The 18,804-nt window shown below is 42.1% G+C and overlaps 1 protein-coding gene across 1 annotated transcript; it reads right to left on the reverse strand.

Moving 5' to 3' along the window:
• Positions 1–3,936: 3,936 nt before the first annotated feature.
• LOC143272125 (killer cell lectin-like receptor subfamily B member 1A) lies at positions 3,937–18,490 on the reverse strand. The gene is made up of 6 exons (XM_076566020.1): positions 18,304–18,490; positions 15,632–15,730; positions 14,345–14,419; positions 13,687–13,841; positions 13,325–13,440; positions 3,937–6,094 (listed from the first exon to the last, which is right to left on the reverse strand). The coding sequence occupies exons 1-6, from the start codon at positions 18,386–18,388 to the stop codon at positions 5,947–5,949; spliced, it is 678 nt and encodes a 225-aa protein (XP_076422135.1). The 5' UTR covers positions 18,389–18,490; the 3' UTR covers positions 3,937–5,946.
• Positions 18,491–18,804: the final 314 nt, after the last annotated feature.

Below are 18,804 nucleotides of genomic sequence, written 5' to 3' on the forward strand. Positions count from 1 at the left end.
ACAGGGGGAGAAAACTGCTGTCATGGGTTGAAAATGTTTCTTTTCTCCATGTGTTAGCCTCGCTCTATACAGAGCATGGTAAATGTCTCTGTGACATTAAGATTTGGATATGACAATTACAACCAAATGCCTTTTAAAAGGCAAGAAGGCACTCTAGGGAATAATACAAAAAACAACTGAGAAATACTGCTTTAATAGTTCGGAAAATGGATTTTTTTCTTTCTTTAATTTTTATTTATTTTTATGATTTTGGGGATATGGGAATAGGTCTCAGGGTTATATGTATGTGAGGAGGGAAAGCCTGATCACTGAATTTATACCCTCCACCCGGAAAGTAGATTCCCTTTTCTTTCATGGGACTTTTTTTACTTTTATGTATTTTCCTATTTATTGTCATCCTGACCAACAGAGAATGTGAGTTGTATAATCTTTGCCAGTTTTGTACAGTGATACAGCCCAGGCCCAAATAAATAAAGAAACACATAATCACAATCCTCTTCAGTAAATAAATCTATCTTGAACTTTAATGTACCATAAATAAAAAAGTAAAATGTTTTTTAGTATGTGAAATTTACAGAAACAAATCATAAAGGAGCATTTTGGCCTAACACTCTACACTTGCTAAAATTAGTATAAAATGAACTATGATACAAATGAAAGCACAGGATTGTGAGCTGTTTGTATTCTACATCTCAGGGAATACATAATTTATTTCTCAAAAAAGAATTCTTTAGTATTTCATCATTATTTTATAATTTATATAAAACATTCTAAGAACTTTATCTTTCACAGAAGGAAGATCACTTTTCTATATAACTGGTGAACTAGAAGAATCTCAAACAATAATTATAGAGTATTTATAATAAATAATATTGGAGCTGGAGAGATGGCTCAGCGGTTAAGAACACTGGTGGCTTTTCCAGAGGACCTGGGTTTGATTCCCAGGACCCACATGATAGCTCACAATCATCTCTTACTCCAGTACCAGGGGATCTGACCTCTTCTGCTCTTTCCAGACACCAGGCATGCAAATGGTACAAAGACACACATGCATACCAAACACTCATACACATAAAATAATAATAATAATAATTTAGTAAAAAATACAGGCAGTGTTGTGTATCTAAACACAGGAGTTATAGCCAAATCTTTGTCAGAGAGACTATCACTATGCTTAATGTTCTTATTAACAATGAGAGATTGAATTTCAAAGATATTCAATTGTTTATTTGATCGAATTGATTACTTTGAGATCAGGTGGACAAATAAGCACTCCCAGTGCAGTTATTATCTTATTGTGTGCATTCACTACACACGTACACACACTCAAACACACTCCCACACACAAACTCTCACACACACTGCATGCATATGGCATCTCTGTTTAGAAAAGACTTGTGGGGCTTGGTGGTACACGCCTCCAATCCCAGCACTTGGGCAGGCAGAGGCAGGTGGGTCTGGATGAGTTGGAGGCCAGCCTGGTAAACAGAGTTCCAGGACAGCCAGGGCTATCACATAGAGTATTCTGTCTGGAGTGGGGGTGGGGGAGGAGGACTTAAAGATGTCTAATAAACACTATCTAACTTTCACAGATGTTGCCTCATCTGCAAAGCCAGCATAAAGAATTAAATATAAGAAATGGCAAGTGGTATTGGAAACCATGTGGCTACTGCTTCCCACTTCAGCCCTGGGAAACAAGATTTCACTGAGGATGTATTTGTGGGAAGCAGCGGGTATTATAACTGCTTGAGTGGTTAAGAGGTCAAGAAGTGAGCTTGTTTAGACCAAGACATTCTGTAAATTTGTTTTTATGTAAATAAAAATATGGTGCTGACATATCATTAAAGCAACCAGATAGCTGAACTTGGGGCTGAAGGAGCAAGCAAAAAAAAGCTGTTCTGATTATCTGTTGTATTAAAAAGTACTGTCTATTGCTGAAAAAATCCTTCCAAAATGTTCTAGATTGAAACATCACTCGCTATTACAGCGCACGGGCTGCCAAGGCTCCACCAGGTGGTAAATGTGAAATTTCTCCCCAATGAGCTTTGCTTTCAAAGTTGCAGCTGTGCGTTGTGGACACAAGGTGGCGACAGACTCCCCCATCAATTGATGAGCTAACACTCTGGCAGTTAGACAAGTCTACTGCTGGATCTAGGAAGAGAAATGCGCAAAGATGCCTTAGAAGGCAGGAAGCCCTGAGAGGATTCACAAAATAGTCGTCAAGACACAAGTTGGCGTGCAGAGGCCAGGCGTGGTGGCGCCACCCTTAATCCCAGCAATCCGGAGGAAGAGGCAGGAGGATCTGAATAGCTACTGACTAAATTCCCTTATCTCTTCCTTTTCCTCCCTCCATCCTTGAAAACTGAAAGTAAAGCCATTTCACAGTTTTTCTTTTATTAGGACATAGGCACAGAGTGGGATTATTCGATGGTAAAGTGACGGATCTCTAATTTTTAAGAACTCCCTTGCTGTTTTGCATAATGGCCATGACAGCTTTCATTCCCACCAAGCTAGGCACTTTATCTCTTCTCCATATCCTCATGAACATTTATCTCTTGTTTAGTTTTATAATTGGCAGGAGGCAGGGTTGGAACACCATACTTTGTATAGAGTTGCAGTTAGTTTATGTGGATAAACACTGACTCAGATCTGACAGGTGAGGAGTGACCACCTGTGGCATTTCAATTAGAACTGATATTTTACACGCCTTCCTGGTGGAATTTCACCTTCATAGCTGGAGTTCCAAAGATGATCTCAATAGGATCCTATCCAGTAGTAAAGCAGAAAATCCAACTCTTTGGGGTCATGGGAAAACTTTGCACCCAATGTGGCCTTTAGGGTTACTTGATTTCATAGGTAACATCTGTGTATGGGATGAATCATGGACCATCAGAAAGGACTCAGCTCATCTTGAACAGTGTCAGAAAGTTGTTACCAATACCATGCCAGGAGGCGATCATGCACATGATAGTTTATGGGACTATTTCCTTCAGATTTGTGCTCTGATGGTGTTATTGTGTTACTGAAATGACTAAGGCAACACCATCCTGTCCCAACATGACTTTGTGCCTGCCTGGTCACTTCTCAGTCTTCCACCTCCAACAGCCACATTCACTTTGGTGATACTTCTGGGACTGTCCATGACCTTGACCATGGTTCAGATGTATTGTGTGGTGTCTGGAAGATACCACCAAGCCTTGTAAAGAACGAAGATGTTACTAGGTAAGTCTAAATCCCTCACTAATGTACCTCCCCAGCACTGCAGTAATTATGAGTTTGTCCTTTAAAACACTGTACCCCTGAACTCAGGCACCAAGAAACACTGGCGAGGTGTGAGCCCATTCGTGTCTGGCCATTAATAAAGTACTCAGAACATTTAGTTGGCTTAATCAGTGTGCTTGTTAGTAACTATCTCAAGTGGACCATTTCATTGCCAGATATCTTAGCCAGGTTTTGGTTGCCATGATTAGCACCATGACCAAAAACAACTTGGGAAGGGAAGGATTTGTTTTAGTAAATCTTCAGGAAAGTCAGGTGACGAACTCAGGGCAGGAAGCTGGAGGCAGGAACTGAAGCAGAAGCCATGGGCGAAGGCTGCTGACTGGCTTGCTCCTCCTGGCTTGCTCACTTTGCTTTCTTATATTATGCAGGACCACTTTCTCAGGGGTGGCCCCACCTACAGCGGGGGCCCTGTCCTATCAATCACTAATCGGGAAAACGCCAGACAGGCTAGCTTACACTCCAGTTTTATGGAGACGTTTTCTTAACTGAGTTTCACTCCTCCCAGACGAGCCTGGCTGGTGTCAGGTTGGCAAAATGTTGGCTGACACCCCAGGTAGAGATTTCTCCTCTCATTTTGTCTTTTCACAGAAAGAATTCAGCTAAGACACAGTTTGAGCTCAAGTTTATTTAGCAAAGCCAAGAAACTCAAAGCAATAACAAACTCCAGAACGACGTTGGAGCAGGCAGGACTGAAGTGGGGTGGCCCACCTGGCTGCGCGTGGTGGAATTTTTAAAATTTCTTATGGTCTCCTCTCTCTTATGTCAACGTCGAGTTCCTCCCTTTGGGAGCTAGTTTCATTTATATCTTACTCTGCTGAAACTGTTCCAGGGCCAAAATGCCTCCACTGTTTGTCCTTCCCTGCTCATTAGCATACTCACTGGTGACCTGTACCATCACTGGGAAAGTCCCCTGGTGCCTTAATTTCTTACATGGCAGGAAGAGCCCAACTGCAGCTTCAAGGGTGTCTATCCACTAAGGAGCATTGTAACCTCAGGAGACACAGGTCACGCTGTAGTGCCCTCGTTTGACTCCCTAGTCAGGATGAACCTAACTAGCAAAGGGTGGGTGTGCATGACCCCGCCTCCCACCTACTCATACCTGCTTAGCTGCATGCTCCTAACAGTTAACAAACATCACTGTTGTTAATGGTTGATTTATAGTGCTGCTTTTCTCTGAAAGGTTTTCCTAGGTAATTTGTTTCCTAAGAATTTTCGCAAAATGAATTATTCTTTGAGTGTTTGTATATTGAAAATTAGCATTATCAAGTATTAAAACACTTTATTCCCACAAAATAGGAATTGAGAATTTATTTGAATTATGATAATATGTACTTCAATTTAAATGATTCAATTTGAAATTGAGTGATTAGAATATGAAGATGCCTATTTTTAAAGAAATTGTATACCTCCTTGTAAAGTAGATTCAATATTCTTCATTTTTCATGGAAAATTTGGCAAATTTTTAGAAAAGGGGACATTGAAATCTTTTTTAAAACTTAATTTCCCCACACATGGGAAGAAGACATGTTGAGCAAATTAGGGAGGAAAGGACTAGCGGAGTGGCGGGAAGAGTTAAGCCTTGCCTTAGTTTACTTTCCTGTCACTTAAACAGAAAACTTAAAAAAAAAAATGCTCATCTTTGCTAGTTCTGGATCTGTGAAGCCCAGCACCAAGATGCCAGCGTTGGTCCAGGGTCTTCTGGTGCATCATGTCTTGGTGGAGACGTCACGTGACCAGCGCTCAGTTTACCTAGGATTTTGCAGGTGCCGTCCAAACCACTGTCAGTTCTTTCCCCAAATCTCTTAACCATGGGCTTCTGGTGTCAGGCAAGAGCAAAGGCTTCAATCAGTGTTCTACAGCCCAGCAGTGTGACGAAGGCTAGTGGGATGGGGGTGGGGATCAGGACTCTGCAAACAGTTTTCTGCACGCACAGAGACCAGAGAAGGCCACGCAGACTCCAGAATGGAATCCACTGCTTCTCAGCTGTCTGGGCTTCTTCCCACAGAACACCTCTTTTTAAATGGCACATCAGCATCTCTGTCCCCTTTATAGAATGAAGAAACTGGGCACGGGCATCTGTAGGAGTCACTGTGGTTTTAGAGTTCATGCTTTGTGCCGCCAAATGTGCAGTGGGAGGGGGTCAGCTGTAAGATGAATTGCTAAACTGTTTTATTAATTAAAAAAAATAAAGGAGCCAGATATTGATCAGAGAAGTAGGACAAGTCACAGCCAACCTCACCTTACCAACTCCTCAGCCTCCAGAGAGCTACTTCCTGTATACCCACACCTATATCCTTTCTGTGCCCTGCCATCTCACTTCCTCTCTGCCCAGCTACATCAATTCCTATCTGTACAGACCTCCAGACCTCTATGGTTAACTAGTGCTAGGAATAAAGGTGTGTACCACCATGCCTGGCTCTGTTCCCAGTGTGACCTTGAATTCACAGAGATCGGGATGAATCTCTCTGCCTCCCAAATGCTAGGATTAAAGGAGTGTGCTACCACTGCCTGACTTCTATGTTTAATATAGTGGCTGGCTTTTTCCTCAGATCTCAATGCACGCTTTATTTATTAGAGCACAAATAAAATATTACTACAGTCAGCAGTCTAGATAGAGTGCAGAGATCCGGTATGGATGGTGAAGTAATGGAGATGAGATTCCAGTCAGGAGTCATTACACGTGGTTTCAGAGACACATTTTGGTTTCTTTTGGCAGATCCACTTGTTGTCTGAAGCACAGCTCTCAGAAGTCACTTTGTCCTTTGAGACGGAGGCACAGCTGTTTTCTTTAGCATCACCAGTGATTTGTAATCTGAGAGCAAGAGAACAGCCACTGTTAGTTTAGGATTTTGTCATAATTATCTTGGGTTGGCCATCTTTTCCTCTGTATTTCTAAGGACTGTAGAATACATAGTTATTAATCATAGAAAACACAGAGAAACAACATGCATCAACATTAAAGATAAAGGTTTATCTGAACAAATCTCCAGTATAATTTTCAATTTTACTTTGAACTGGAGAATTCTTTCAGCTAATAATAATAATAATAATAATAATAATAACAATAATAATATATAAAAAAGGAGAAGGTTTGGAAACCTCATTCTGCTGCTAACATCTCATGCAAGGAAGAAAGCTGCCTCACTCTCCAGAGCTTCAGTGTCCTAAATACATAGGATATAACCAGCCAGTGCCTGGGGAAGGGGCTCATAGATACATGAAAGTGTGACATCAGTTAAACACAGCGGGTGCTTAGAGACGGTACAGACTGAGCTCTCGGGATCTCAGAGGAAGGAGGCTAAGGCTGTGTCGGTCATGGTCCCTTTATTCCCTGTGTTTGATTTAACATGCATGCCCGACTCCCATGGCTCACTGCAGGTGTGAAGGAGACTAGAATTCAAACATAGCACAGGTGAAATTAGAGTTAACTGTAAGGAAGAGATGAGTTCAAAACGCACTGATTTGTTGTAAACAGAAGGGTGAATGACTGTGGGTGGGACTTCCGCACAGATGCTCTTTCTCCTTCTGTCATTTCTTCATGGAGGCCCTGGGGCCTGGGAGATCATCGCTCTCACCCAACTGCCTGCATGCTAGTCACACCGTAGACTACCCTCTACTGTAAACGTTCCTTCCTCTTATTTCTTCCATGCTTCAGGATTTTTCTTCAGTTTTAAAGATAATTTCCTTAGGGCTGATGTATTTAAAACACCTTTAAGGCTTCCCAGGCCTTCTCCTACTAGGCCTTGGGAGATTACTAACTTTATTTTATTAATTCCCCAAATAATCGTGCAGGGAAAGTGATTACTCTTTCCTTATTTGGAAACTAGGGGCAGAGAGTTAAAACAAAAGCAGGGCTTCACTGACACTCTGTACTGTAGCTCAGCAGCCTCCAGGCTTACCTGATCACTGCTATGTAATCAAAGCATCATTTCACACTCAGGATGAAATGACAGATGGACTGAGCTTAATCCATACACTCCAGCTGTCTTACAATTTTATTATCACTGTGAATCACAATAAAATAAGCAAATAAAATAAGATATTTTATTTGTACTGAAATGTGATTTTATTTGTATGTTAATAAATAAAGTTGTTTGGGGGTCAGAGCTAATAGCAAGCCATAGCAGAAGCTGGGCGGTGGTGGTGCATGCCTTTAATCCCAGCTCTTGGGAGGCAGAGCTAGGCGGATCTCTGTGTGTTCTAGAATACAGACAGCATGGAGACACACGCCTTTAATCTCAATACCAACCATAGAAGACCCGGAGGTCTGTACAGACAGGCAGTGACGAGGCAGTCATGTGGTTGGGTTTACAACCAATGAGAAGGCAGAACAGAAAGTCTATATAAAGACAAACACATAGGAAGTAGGTCTCTTGGCTAAAGAGGATAGCTGCAGCAGTGAAGGGTAAGGCTCTTAGCTCTAACCTCTTGGGCTTTCATCTCTGCATTGGCTCTGTGTTTCTCATTTAATAGACGATTACTTCTACACACACCACACACCACACACCACACACCACACACACACATACACACACACAAACACACACACTGAAAAGTGCTATGCAGGCTTCTGGGTGAGAAGAGTAATCAATATCCACCTTAGCTGTGGATCTCACAAACTACAATAACAAACCGCTTAAACCACTGGTGCAATAGTAACAAGACTATTATGGAAGTAACCAACCTCTTTCTGACTGGATTTGAGGCCCACTGTACAGGTGGATTCCATCTACAGGCTGGAATTCATGCCTGTACCGCAAGTCTGGTCAATCCCATATGGGAACATACTACTGCTGTACTGCTAAATGAGCTTGTTTCAAAATGCCTTCAAATACACAACTTTATACTATAGATTATTGCAGCTCTCAGTCTTCATGACAGAAACTTCTTTTTGAAGTGAGAAATGATTAATGTAGAGCCTCACAACTGGGCAAAATGCTAAGAATAAGTGATTGTTGAATGCTCAGCCCTAAGTGGGGCAGCTGTATCATCACTTCTACCTCCTGGCTCAGGGAACATCATGGATAAGGAGGCAGAAAGACCGTAAGAGCCAGAGGATGGGGAGGAGTGAAGAAAGTGTCTTCTGAACTTGACATGGTTGGTGCACTCAAGGACTCATAGCCCCTGTGATTAGCTGCACAAGATTGGGACTGGGCAGCCAACATTCCATCACAGGTGTAAAGGGAGTTCTCGAGACCTCAGACTTCCCTGAGGATATGGGCAGTTAATAGTCACTGGGTGAGAAGATGTCATTTTCTTCAGTGAGATAGCCATTATTCATTTGCCTATCTTCCAGTGAATAACCCCCAATTCATGTTTATGCAAGCAATCACAATTAAACTCAATGGGTCACACACACATTGTTGTGTAGTAATTTCCTCTGAATTGAAACATTCCATTCTGGCAGGCAGCTTATTAAGATTCAGAAAGATGTAAAGGGAAGCTCCTTAAAACTCAGGAAATAAACAGCTCACAAGTTGTTACCTGAAACTGACCAAATGTAGGAGGCCTTTTACTCTTGAAGGTTTTATGAACAGTAAGGGCTGGTTGGAAGAGCTAGCTCAGTTGGTAGAGAATGAGACTCTTAATCTCAGGGTCATGGGTTCGAGCCCCACGTTGGGTGCGATTTGTACCTGGAGTTTTCTCGAGTCCTGCCTGGCCCACAGTCAGACAAATCTCTCTCACCCACCAGCCCCTCAGCTGCTTAGACACAACAGAGTAAACACACAGAGACTTATATTGCTTACAAACTGTATGGCCATGGCAGGCTCCTTATTATCTAGTTCTATCTTAAATTAACCTATTCTATTAGTCTATAAGTTGCTATGTGGCTTGTGGCTTACCAGTAACTTACATCTCACTTGTCATGGTGGTGGCTGGCAGCGTCTCTCTGACTCAGCCTTCCACTTGCCAGAATTCTCTCTCCTTGTCCTGCCTATACTTCCTGCCTGGCTACTGGCCAATCAGTGTTTTATTTATTAACGAATCAGAGCAACGCATTTAATATATGGAACATCTCACAGCAGAGACTCTCCAACTGGTTAAGTTGCCTACACATTGTGCAGAGAGCTGCAAGGCTCCAGCTTTTATGAGTTGTCACTAGGGCTGGGGTTGGTTTTCAGTGATCAGCTGCCTTTGTGTTATCCATGCTTCTGTAAATACTCTCTCATTCATACTCTTATAAGTAATCCCAATTAACTCACTGGTTTACCAAGTTGGACTCGGGTAGTATTGTTATTTTGGCCTGTCATTGGTTCCCTATCTGGGGTCAGTAGACATTTGTCCACATCTCCACAGGAATAGTGTCACATCACTCTCTCCCCCACTTCTCTCTTGCACACACACACACACACACACACACACACACACACACACACACACACACGCACTCTCACACACACAGTAGGAGAGGAGCTTGAGTTTGTTGGGAATAAGAAGAGTTTTAGTAGAAGAGAGAGAGGGAAATGGTACATGAAAATGACCCAAATTCACTAAATATTTGGATGAAATTTGTAAGGAGTAACACACAAATCAAACCTTGCTGTGCATGAGAAGTATAAGTTAACATCAAATGGTTTTATTTCTTCATAGGTACTATGTTGAAAATAATCTTCAGTGTCAGAGTTAGTTTTATTTTAATACAACTTGAGTCATCTGAAAGGAGGAAACCTCAATAAGAAAATGGCTCCATAACAAAGGGCTGTAGGCAAGCCTGTGGGACATTTTCTTAATTAGTGATTGATGGAGGATGGCCCAGCTCACTGTGTTATAGACACCTCTGGGCTGGTAGTCCTGGGTTCTATAAGAAAGAAGGCTGAGCAGGTTGATTGCAGTCCTCGGGGGAGGACTTGTCCTGGAGGAGGTGGGAATAGGGGGTAGGCTGAGGGTAAGGGGAGGGGGTGGGAGGGGGGAGAATAGGGGAACCCATGGCTGATATGTAGAACTGAATGGTATTGTAAAATAATATATATATATATATATATATATATATATATGTAATAAAAGGAAACATGGATGAAGAATAAAAAAAAAGAAAGAAAGAAAGAAACAAGGCTGAGAAAGCCATGAGGAGCAAGCCAGTAAGCAGCATCCTTTTATAGCTTCTGTATCAGGTCCTATTTCCAGGTTGCTGCCCTGTTTTGAGGGCCTGTCCTTACTCCTTCAGTGATGAATAGTGGTGTGGAAGCATAGGCCAAATAAAGCCTTCCCTCCCCAACCTGCTTTTGGTCATAGCAATAGTAACTCTAAGTAAGACGCTCAGAAAGCATTAAGAAAAATCAGAATAGATTTTATGAAACAGAATATATATATTTTTATTTTTATAATATATTCTAGAACAGAACACTGTTTTTAAATAATCCTCACTTAAAAGTCTCATTTGTTGAAAAAAAATTCAAAATGTAGTCCTGTATATTGTCAACATTTGCTACCTAGGTAAACTTTTTCTGTTTAACAATCTCTATACTTATTGCTGTGGATATTTCTCTGAATGCTATGAAAGTGTTGCTCTGATTGGTTGATAAATAAAGTGCTGATTGGCCAGTAGCCATGCAGCAAGTATAGTACAGGCAGGACGAGAAGAGAAGAGAATTCTGGGAAGAGTCAGGAATTGCTAGCCAGACACAGAGGAAGCAAGATGTGAAGGCAGAACTGAGAAAAGGTACCAAGCCATATGGCTAAACATAAATAAGAATTATGGGTTAATTTAAGAGTAAGAGCTAGTCAATAATAAGCCTGAGCTAATGACTGAGCAATTTTAATTAATATAAGCTTCTGAGTGATTATTTTATAAGTGGCTATGGGGTCTGTGGGACCAGACAGGACACAGGAAAACTTCAGCTACAATACATTATCATTATATTGTGTATAAACATGCATATGTTTCATTATTTTAAAATTCAACTGTTTTTATTATATATGATTAAAAGGAATGTTTTAAGTATTTATTTGTGCAATTTGCATAAATTTACTCAAGAGTCATGTCTTACCTAAGGTTACCATTGCTGTGATGAAACAGTATGACCAAAATCAGCTTGTGAAGAAAAGGGTTTATTTCATTTATAGTTCAATGAGGTAAGTCAAAGCAGGAACTAAGTAGGGTAGGATCCTGGAGGCAGGAACTGATGCAAAGGTCGTGGAGGGGTGCTGCTTACTGACTTGCTCCTCAAGACTTGCTCAGTCTGTCTTCTTATAGAACCCAGGACCACCAAACCAGGGATGGCAGCACCCACAATGAACTGAGCCCTCCCCTATAAGTCACTAATTAGGAAAATGCCCTACAGGCTTGCCTACAACCTGAGCTTATGGAGGCATTTTCTCAATGGAGGTTCCCTTCTCTCAGGTGACTCTAGCTTGTGTCAAGTTGGCATAAAACTCACTAGCACAATTAGTAAAACAAGATTCTCAACATAATTTCTTCTGAAAAACAAAATCACTGAAAGCTCTGTATAGAAGTTTGATTGAATACTTCCTGCTTTTTCTTATGAAAAACATAAATGCATTGCTGTTGGAACTCAGTCCAGAAATGGACTCATGTAAGGAGAAGCCTGAATGATTGTGGGAACACTCCAAGAAAACAGGACAAGAGTCTTGTGACTCATATTTTTCAAAACATGGAAATGTTCTTGGAATTTGTTTTTTGTGCTCCTCCAGACACAACAGAAAGCAGTAGGTTTATTTCAGATTATTTATTACTACTTACTATTGGTAATCGATAATATTTAAACTGTCCTTTGTGTGCTTCTCTGGAAAAGCATATTTGTCATGCTCAGCTTGTCTGTTATTATATGCAGCTTGAATTCATATGAGCTTTCTTAACCTTCAGAGTGTAGATGGTCTGCTGCTCTGTGCAAAGTTGACTATTGCATAGGACTTTAGTCCACCTCACTTACTGGCTCCATTCTTCCAGGTCCTACTATCTCTAGAGCGGTGACACATTGCTCTTTGTTATACCAGTATTCATGAATTCTGTTCAAATATATAACTTAACTATGAAGCATCAGCTCACTCATTGCATTCATGGTTTTCTAGACAGTCTCACACAATAAGGAAAGGAGACACCAAAGAGCAAATAGCTCATGGCTGCTTTGTGATCTACACACATGGTTATGGCCTAGATACCAAGTACACCCTAGCAGGTCACATACTCAAACCTCAGTGTCTAGCTGGGGATGCTTCTGAGGGGTGAGTGGATCATGAAGGCACTAATTCTGTCAATGGATTAGCTCTGAGATGAATGAAGTGAGCCTCACAGGAAGGGGCAGCCTTTGAAAGGCCTGTTTGCCCCCTGTGCCCCCTTTCTTCTCTGCTCCTGTCCACTCTGAGGTGAGCAGCTTTGCTTGTCTCTGCTCTTCTACTGTGTTTCTGCATTGCCACCGAAGTCACAGTAATGAAGCAGCAGACTACAGACTGAGAATTCTTAAATTAAATGAAAAAATTTTGATGTCCAATCCTCTTTCCATTCTTGTTGATCTCAGGTATTTTATTACAGGGACAAAAACTAACTGATACACAGTTTTATCACATCCTCTAAACTGTTACTACGTGGGTAGTTTCTCTCAGATGTCAGAGGTCCACACTGATATTTGCTGCAATATAGATATTTATTTTCATATTCTATCTATATTGGTTGGGACCTGACAAATTGATCTGAAGACAGCCTGTATTATATTTTCACCAAAATTTGAAATGTGCTGCTTAAGACATTCCATGTAAAGTGTAAGAAAGTGTAAAAAGATAAAAGAAAGAAAGAGTAATTATGTATGCTGAAAGGTTCTAAGTAGCATTTTTCAAAGGAGTAAGTCTACTCCCGGCCTTAAAACTCCATTGCATACATACATACATACATACATACATACACACATACATTCATACATATGTACATACATATATGCATACACATGACTTTTCATACATGGACAATTTCAACCACCTTTGGAATTGTATTTTCAGACTGTTCTGAACCTCTTTAATCTTTGGTATCAGTGTTAGAGCCCTGAAATGACCTGAAATGAATATTCAGGGTAGCTCCTCCAATACTCACACATCAGAACTCAAAGTAGAGCCGTTTATCCACCTCCAGTTCTCGTCTGGCGATGTGTAATTTAGTCCAATCCAAAATGATTCACCTTTTCCCTTTGCTGAGTTCTTTATGAATCTCTATAATCAAAACAGAGTAGAGGACTTAACCCTGAGTCTGTGTACTGGTGACTCATATTCTCCCAGCCTCCTGAAACCTAGTTCAAGTGTCACCTGTATCCATCCTGAGTCCCCAGCACAGTTAATTCTTGCTCCTTTGAGAAATCTGTGTCCGGTATTTATGATCCTAGGACACTCACCTTGCATAAGCAGTTATTGGCTCACATGACCGATTAGTCTCTCACACCGTGAGCTTCCACAACTTACCAGTTCTTCTTGGTCTTGAATGAGCAGCAAAGTGCCTCCTTTTGTAGCACAGTCAACTAGACCTTCCTTCCAAACGTTGACATTTTGAGAAAAATGTATGCATTTATCTCGGTGTGTAAGCCAGTCTTTTGGACACTTTAACATAGCTGGACTCTCTGAAGTGAGAAGGAGACATGGAATATTTCTACCCTGTTCTCGCTGCATCACATCCAGTTACACACAGTAGTTGCTTTACTAACACCCACTTTTCTTAACACATGCAGGGACAAAATTGTTGTTTTGACACATCAAAGAAATATAATTAACAAGGAATTCATTTGTGTTTCTATCAATTAACTTTAGACAAAGTTAATTGTTTAACACATTTGTTAAAACAAATATTCTCTTAGAGTGTTGTTAAATTAATGTTCCATGTGCTAGCATATTGAGTGGTTAAGATCTGAGGCTTCAAGGTCACATAGTTTCAAAGAGGTTCCCAGCATTGTCAACTACCAGTCATGAGACCCTTAACAAGACTTTATGCAACAATTCCTTCTAACACAAGACCATGGGACTGTAGTGTCTTCATGAGTGAGTGTTTTAAACCTCGAGTGATGTAAGCCCTGGTAAATAGCAAATGTCAACTGTTATTCTTGGGAAATCCAAGCTGAAAAATTACCTGTTGGGTTAGCCATGTTCTCTTGAATATACACTCTGCATTTTTCTATTGATGGTTTTTGTATCAAGACTCGCACTAGAAAATAAGAAAACACAGAGAGGATTAATTGCTGAAATGAAAGGTGGAGTGGGTGTTCTCTTTCCCACTTCAGGAAATCAAGCTATTTCAACAAACCTGAACATCTGCACAGGATAAAATATTAGCCAGCTGGACCGAGGGACCAGTTGTAGACAGATGTATAAACAAAGAAGAAAAGCCCAAAACATGTGGATTCACACCACTGGTAACTTACCCACGCTCATGCCTGCATTCTCATCTTCAGAATGAGAATTGTCACACCCCCTCCAAGAAAGACAGCTTAACGCCACTGGAGTTTAGTAGCCACTTAAGAAACTAAACATTTGAGCCTTTGGTTTTCCTTGTTGTTGTTTTTGTCTCAGTTATGGCTTTTTTTTTTTTTTTTGGTTTTGGGTGTATGTGTGTTGTTGGGGGGCTTGGTGTCAGCTCAGAACACACCCCAAATCTCAACACAAAGGAGATTTATTACCCTGGAGGAAGGGGGGAAGGCTGCCTCTGTATCTGGCAAAGACAGCAACAGGTGTTTTTGCAGAAGTGGTTTTTAAGGAGAAAATGGGGAAGTCTGTGTTAGGATGAGGTGATAAGTCCTGGTTGGACAGGCTAGCCAGTGTAGCCAAATAATGAATTTTGATTGCTGGACCTTGATGTTTTGATAGTTGGACCTCAGCACCCAGTCTCAGGAATGTTCCATGGCCAAATAAGGGAGTGGACCTCAGGGGCTGAGGAATGTAATCTGACAGTTCAGTGAGAGGAAAGGGGAAAGGGAAAAGCCTGCGGGTGCCATGTTTGCCCCGCATGGGCCTGTTAGAGAGCCCTTCATGAGTAATAGCCCCTAACAACTCTCAGAGGAATTCAGAAGCACAGAAATGTGAAGCTTCTGCACTGGACATGGGACACTGTCCTGTAACTACTCATGTCATTGACTTCCCCCAGGCTCAAGGGGACCAAACCATGTGAAGAGGTCCTGATATTTAGAGGGAAAACTCTGAAGCAAAAGTTCTTGCCTCGGCCGGGCGGTGGTGGCGCATGCCTTTAATCCCAGCACTCGGGAAGTAGAGCCAGGTGGATCATTGTGAGTTGGAGGCCAGCCTGGACTACCGAGTGAGTTTTAGGAAAGGCGCAAAGCTACACAGAGAAACCCTGTCTCGAAAAAACCAAAAACCCAAAACCAATAAATAAATAAATAAATAAAGTTCTTGCCTCACTTACCTAAAACACTGAGCCCAATCAGGGTCAAGACAAGAAGGATGAGCCCAGCACAAGTGAGTTTCAGAGCCAACCTATGGGAGCGTGGGCACCGACAGGCATCTGTGAAGTTAAACACCTGTTACTTGTTTAAGTCAGTTGAGGACATCGGGAATGAAAGTGAAAGGTGGTTTGGGGACAATTGGATTCAAGTAGAGGGTCAGCTGCAGATGTGAGCCCTGCCAACTTAAAGCAGAATTCCATGAGATGAATTCTCCGTTAGGTTCAACTGCTTGCTTTGATGAAGTAGGACTGAAGAATAATGCTTATGCACATACTATGTGTTGGAATTCCTGGCCACTGGCCACTCCCCCAGCTACATGACTGTACATGCACTGTCCAGTAGCCGAAGAAGAGGCTTAGTCACCCTGGGGCCTTATGTCCTGCATAATTCATGCACTGTGTGGTCGAGTAATTTGTCTGCAGTGTGATAACCCAATCTATGCGCATGCGTGGTGTAGCTACAAAAGCCCACATGCACATGTGTGTGGGGGATCTATAAAAAGCGGGTCACACACTCCTCCCCTTCTCTTTCTCCTTCTCTCTCTCTGCACAATCTCCATAGGCCTAAGCACATTCCCTCTGTTCCTTCTCTTCATAAACTCTTATAGTGGGTTTTGTTGTGCCTTGTGGCTTTTCTTGCATGGTGAACAGCGCCGCTTAATGAATAACATTGCGCTGCATAGAACTAACACTATGCACAAAGACATATTGGGTGAACCAAGCTTGATAGATGTGAAGATGTGCTGAAAACTATAAGTGCTGTCAAAACCAAGTGACATGTTCTGTTGCAGGAAGGGGTCAAAGCATCCCTAAGGAGGACCTTCTTTTATTCAATAGACATGTTTGATGCTCCCTTTTGTGGTAATTGTGACTTTTGGTGCTAATGACATGTGAATCTATTCCTGAACACGGGGTCTGCTTCACTGCTATCTACAATGATCTTCTCCAACTTGGGTCAAAGTATGACATGAAAGGAGGGGCCTCTCATGAGTCCCCAGGATATTTTCAGTATTTCAATTGTGTTATTCCCTCCTTATTGGCTGAGTTCTAAATTCCCCTAAAGGATAGATGAACTGGAAATGTGGCTAATATCACATACTATGTGTACTGTTACACACACACACACACACACACACACACACACACACACACACACACCACGTACACACACACACACACACAAACTAAACACATACACCACACATTGTGGCTGTAGCTTTTACAGTGTTCTCTCCTTAGAGTACATTCATAATTGCTTTTTGTTGTGCTCTGTTCTGTTTCTGAGATAGGATGGCCTAGTATTCCAGGCTGACCTCTGACTCTCTATACGGCTCAAGAGGACCTCCAGTTCTTGATTCTCCTGCCTCCACCTCACCACTGATGGGATTCTCTTGGGAGGTCCTGCTACTGGCAGCTTTCTTTAAACTCAGAAACATGGAGGACCCCCTCTAATCCCCAGTGAGACTTCCTGCTCTTACCTGCCCTTATCTGGTGAATGTCTCTGGGCCAGGAAGACTGACCTTATCTGAAAGCTGTCTCTAAGCCTGAATGCCTGATTTATCTTCAGCATGACTCTTGGCACAGTTTCCTGCTGGAAGTCTTTCCCATGCTGCACTTATGGTAACTAAGATTTGTACTAGGAGCTTTGCTATAGGACCCTGCTGCCACATATGAAGCCTTATGATAGGAGCGTGCCACTTAATGCAAATTAGGGTTTGTCCCCAGGCTCCCCAATCTGATATATATTTCCTATACTCTGGAATAAAGCTGAGCTGACTCATCAGAGTCATCTCCTGGAGTGCTATCTCTGTCCTACCCACAGCCATCCAAACCCTGTTCCCTGCTTCTGTTCCTTCCATCCTCCTGGACCAATGCAGCTAACCACCCACAACTATTCAGCATTTACAGACTAAGAGACTACTAAGTACTCCACCCTAAATGGGACATCTGCATCCCATCCCATCCCCAAACAAATCCCAGGCATCATCACAGTAGAAGGGGCAGAGTGACCATAAAACAGAAGTGATGGATAACTACAAGGAAACACTGTCTTCTGGATGTAACAGGCAGTTGCACATATGAACTTGCACCATTTGTGACAGCCTACACAAGACCTTCAAAAGCTCAAGTCAGACAAAAATTGTCATGGGAGTCTTACATGAAGTTCCACCACCAGCTGGGGAGCTATTGACAGCTGATGGCTAGGAGTGGGAGAATCCGTTTTCTTCAAGGATACAGTCCCTAGAGGCCACCTATGCTCCCGGACATGGCCCACACCCACGCACACACAGGCGCCGCTAACTGGACTCAGTGGGAAAACAAACCCCAAACCTTAAGCTGTCTAGGTCCCTTCTTCTACTTTTACAGTCTCTCTGCTAGAAGCATCCCTTTCTTTATAGATGTAATTATTCTTTCTTCAGGGTCTTGTGACTAAAGCTGAAAAGAATGGCTGCCCAAGTTTCACACTGACTGACTAAAAGTGGAATGCATGAGCCTTTAATCTCTAAAGTTGTGACCGTCTACCCTCTTCAGCACAGACAGCTGCTCATCTTCATAGTGACCACAAAATGGTAAGAAGAAATCATAACTCTGGAAGATATTCTAATGCCAAATGGAGAAATGAAGCTACTGACCTGGGGGAAGAGATGGCGGTGATACACACTGAGCCCCTGGAGTCCTGGATGCCTTGAAATTGAGGCAGACCCTTGATGTGTCCATTGTAAATGGGGGACGTGAGATGAAATGAGCAAAAAAAGGAAGTCCGCTGCGAACACTCGGCTGTGTGTCCACACCCACCCACACTTGTCTCTGAGGGTTTCTCCGAAGTTACTGACCTTGATGTCTGTCCTGCTCACATAGCTCACACGCTATTGTCTTTTTTCTCTTTTATTCTTCTTTCATACAATACTTCCTAACTGCAGTCTTTCCTCCCTTCTCTACCCCTAGTCCTCCCCTCCTCCCCTCTCCCCCAGATACACTGCTCTTCCATTTCCCTTCAGAAAAGAGCAGGCCTGTCAGGGATATCAGTGAACACAGGATAACAAGATGCAGTAAGACTAGGCACAGACCCTCATGCCAAGGCTTGACAAGGTAACCCAGTAGGAGGAAAAGAGTCCCAGGAGCAGGCAAAAGGG

This window comes from Peromyscus maniculatus, chromosome 3, assembly GCF_049852395.1.
Source record: "Peromyscus maniculatus bairdii isolate BWxNUB_F1_BW_parent chromosome 3, HU_Pman_BW_mat_3.1, whole genome shotgun sequence".
In the NCBI taxonomy this organism is placed as follows: Eukaryota; Metazoa; Chordata; class Mammalia; order Rodentia; family Cricetidae; genus Peromyscus; species Peromyscus maniculatus.

Bases quoted from the DNA above. Each gene is read 5' to 3' on its own strand.
- LOC143272125 (XM_076566020.1), bottom strand. From the start codon at position 18,388: ATGGACACATCAAGGGTCTGCCTCAATTTCAAGGCATCCAGGACTCCA. The intron at 13,842-14,344 runs GTAATTTTTCAG...TTCTCACTTCAG, and splicing joins GAACATGGCTAACCCAACAG to AGAGTCCAGCTATGTTAAAG. The intron at 13,441-13,686 runs GTAAGTTGTGGA...TTTTGATTATAG, and splicing joins TTCAAGACCAAGAAGAACTG to AGATTCATAAAGAACTCAGC.